Source organism: Mastomys coucha, unplaced genomic scaffold (assembly GCF_008632895.1).
Source record: "Mastomys coucha isolate ucsf_1 unplaced genomic scaffold, UCSF_Mcou_1 pScaffold21, whole genome shotgun sequence".
Lineage (NCBI taxonomy): Eukaryota > Metazoa > Chordata > Mammalia > Rodentia > Muridae > Mastomys > Mastomys coucha.
This window is the reverse complement of record NW_022196904.1, coordinates 102,938,585-102,940,583: the sequence shown is the minus strand read 5'-3', so window position 1 is coordinate 102,940,583 and position 1,999 is coordinate 102,938,585. Positions and strand designations below refer to the sequence as shown.

The 1,999-nt window shown below is 48.6% G+C and overlaps 1 protein-coding gene and 1 long non-coding RNA gene across 2 annotated transcripts in view; one reads left to right on the top strand and one right to left on the bottom strand.

Annotated features, from left to right (window-relative positions):
* LOC116102824 overlaps nt 1-332 on the top strand; it is a 1,094-nt gene extending 762 nt beyond the window's left edge. The window contains exon 2 of the long non-coding RNA XR_004123294.1: nt 31-332. This is a non-coding gene — a long non-coding RNA (uncharacterized LOC116102824). The remainder of the gene's footprint in view (nt 1-30) is intronic.
* A 44-nt stretch (nt 333-376) lies between these two features.
* Nucleotides 377-1,999, bottom strand: part of Spon1 (spondin 1) — a 283,458-nt gene continuing 281,835 nt past the window's right edge. The window contains exon 16 of the mRNA XM_031387957.1: nt 377-630. Coding sequence (XP_031243817.1) covers nt 467-630 — 164 coding nt within the window. The 3' untranslated portion in view covers nt 377-466. The remainder of the gene's footprint in view (nt 631-1,999) is intronic.

Here is a 1,999-nt window from a genome sequence, read left to right as displayed (position 1 = left end):
TGCTAAATAAAAAAAGAGATGGGTAAACAGGTTTCTGTAAGAGCGAACAGGCCAAAGGTGAGAGAGGAGGATCTGTCCTCTGCATTTGATGGCTGTGTCTCCTGCATGCTGCATCCTGGCACCCGAACACATGGTTGCTTCTCCTTGTGGATGTGGCCGGGGTCTTTGCCCTGATTGACCAGGGGGACGCTCCAGAGGGACACACTTCAGTTTAGTACAAGGTGAACCAATACTACTCAGTGTAGGAAGAGGGCCGCCTGAGGTCAAAGATGCCCCACTTGGCCTGCACTCACCGAGAAGTGTTCAGACAGGATGTCCCTTGGCATCCATAAGACTATTGGGCAAACCACACCGTAAAAAAATGAAAACTAGTGGACACAATTTAAATCATCTTACACAAGCAAACAAACCACCCAACCATTGGTGATTAGAATCTGGAATGCAGCCCTGGGGAGTCAAACCCCTACTAACAAGGGTGCACGTTGCACGCTCTGATCTCCTTCTTGTCTTTGCAGCTGGTAAACTGGGAGCTTTTGAACCTCTTCTTCACAGTCATGTAGCGCTCCTGGATCCCACCTCCACACAGTTTGGTGCATTCTGACCAGGCTGTCCACGGGCGCATCCGACAGCCTGAAAGTAAGAGAACGCCTGGTTAGGCCTGCAGAATACGAGAGCAATGACTTGCAGCAGGACTGTCCAATGAGTTGTCTTGCCCTTTACTGCTTCTCTGTGTAAGGAGTACTTGAATTCACTAATGCCTGCTGTCCTCATTAGGGGTTGTTAGCTCATATGTGATGATGGTTTGAAAAAGTTGTGGCTGTTAGTGCACTGGATCTCTGCCTGTCAAAAGGCAGAGTCTCTTTTCCCGCCCCTTTGAACCTTGGCTTGGTTTGGTAAGTGGGATGTGAGCAGACGCCATGCCTGAGAAGCCCTGCTAGGTGTGAGCACATCTGGGTGACCTCACTGGAGAGACCCTGTGGAAAGAGGCCCCAGGAAAGCAGGTGAGCCTGGGGTCCTGTGCCACCCCTCCTTGGTTGTGGCTACACAAATGAAACTTGAATCCAACACAGGCAAACCTCAGAAGAGTGAATCCAAGCCAGCTTGCCTCTGAGTTGCAGGATCGTGCTAATAAAGGTTTGTTTAAAGCACTGACTTGTAAGCAGTGCCCAGCCATGGGGCGCTGACCTACTTCATTAGCCTCTCTGCCTGAGTTTTTAGCCCACCCAATAGTAAGTAAAACGGACAATTCTTTCCCTGTAAAACATGGACATGCCTCCTTCAAAAGAAGCTCCTCTGCCCCCACAGACGAAGCCTCCTGTGTGCACTTGTCCTAGCTCTCCCTACGTCTCTCCTTTGAACACGGATGCTCATGACTGTTACTAGATACCTGTTTACCACACCACAGCAGAGTGTCCTGGAGAAACTGCTGAGCACATAGCCTTTAACTGGTATGGACTGATGACTGCCTGCCTGCCACAGACATCTTGCTTTATGAACACTCCCTAAGGAAAAGATCTGTCAACTTCTTTTTGTTTGTTTTCCTGATACAGGGGTTTTTTGTTTGTTTGTTTGTTTGTTTGTTTTTAAATCCTTGGTTGTCCTAGAACTAGCTCTGTAGACCAGGCTAGCCTCTGCCTCTCGAGTGTTGGGGTTAAAGGGATGTACCAAAGATGGACTGTCTTAAAGATGAGTCAGCCCACTTTTACTTTTATATGGGTGCCCTTTTTTGTCCCCAGGGAATTCCAGGAATGCTTAATGGTCTGTGCCCAGTGTGAGCACTGGATTATCTTAACTCATTATTGACAATTATTTGGCTCCCTTGGATTGCACCAGCTCATTCAGCAGTGCCGTTCGTGTAAGGATTATTATTATTATTTAAAGATTTTCTTGGTTTTGCAAGTGTGTGCGTGTGTGTGTGTGTGTGTGTGCGCGCGCGCGCGTGTGTGTGCATGTGTGCCTGTGTGTGTGCCTGTGTGTGTGCGCGTGTGTGTGTGCCTGT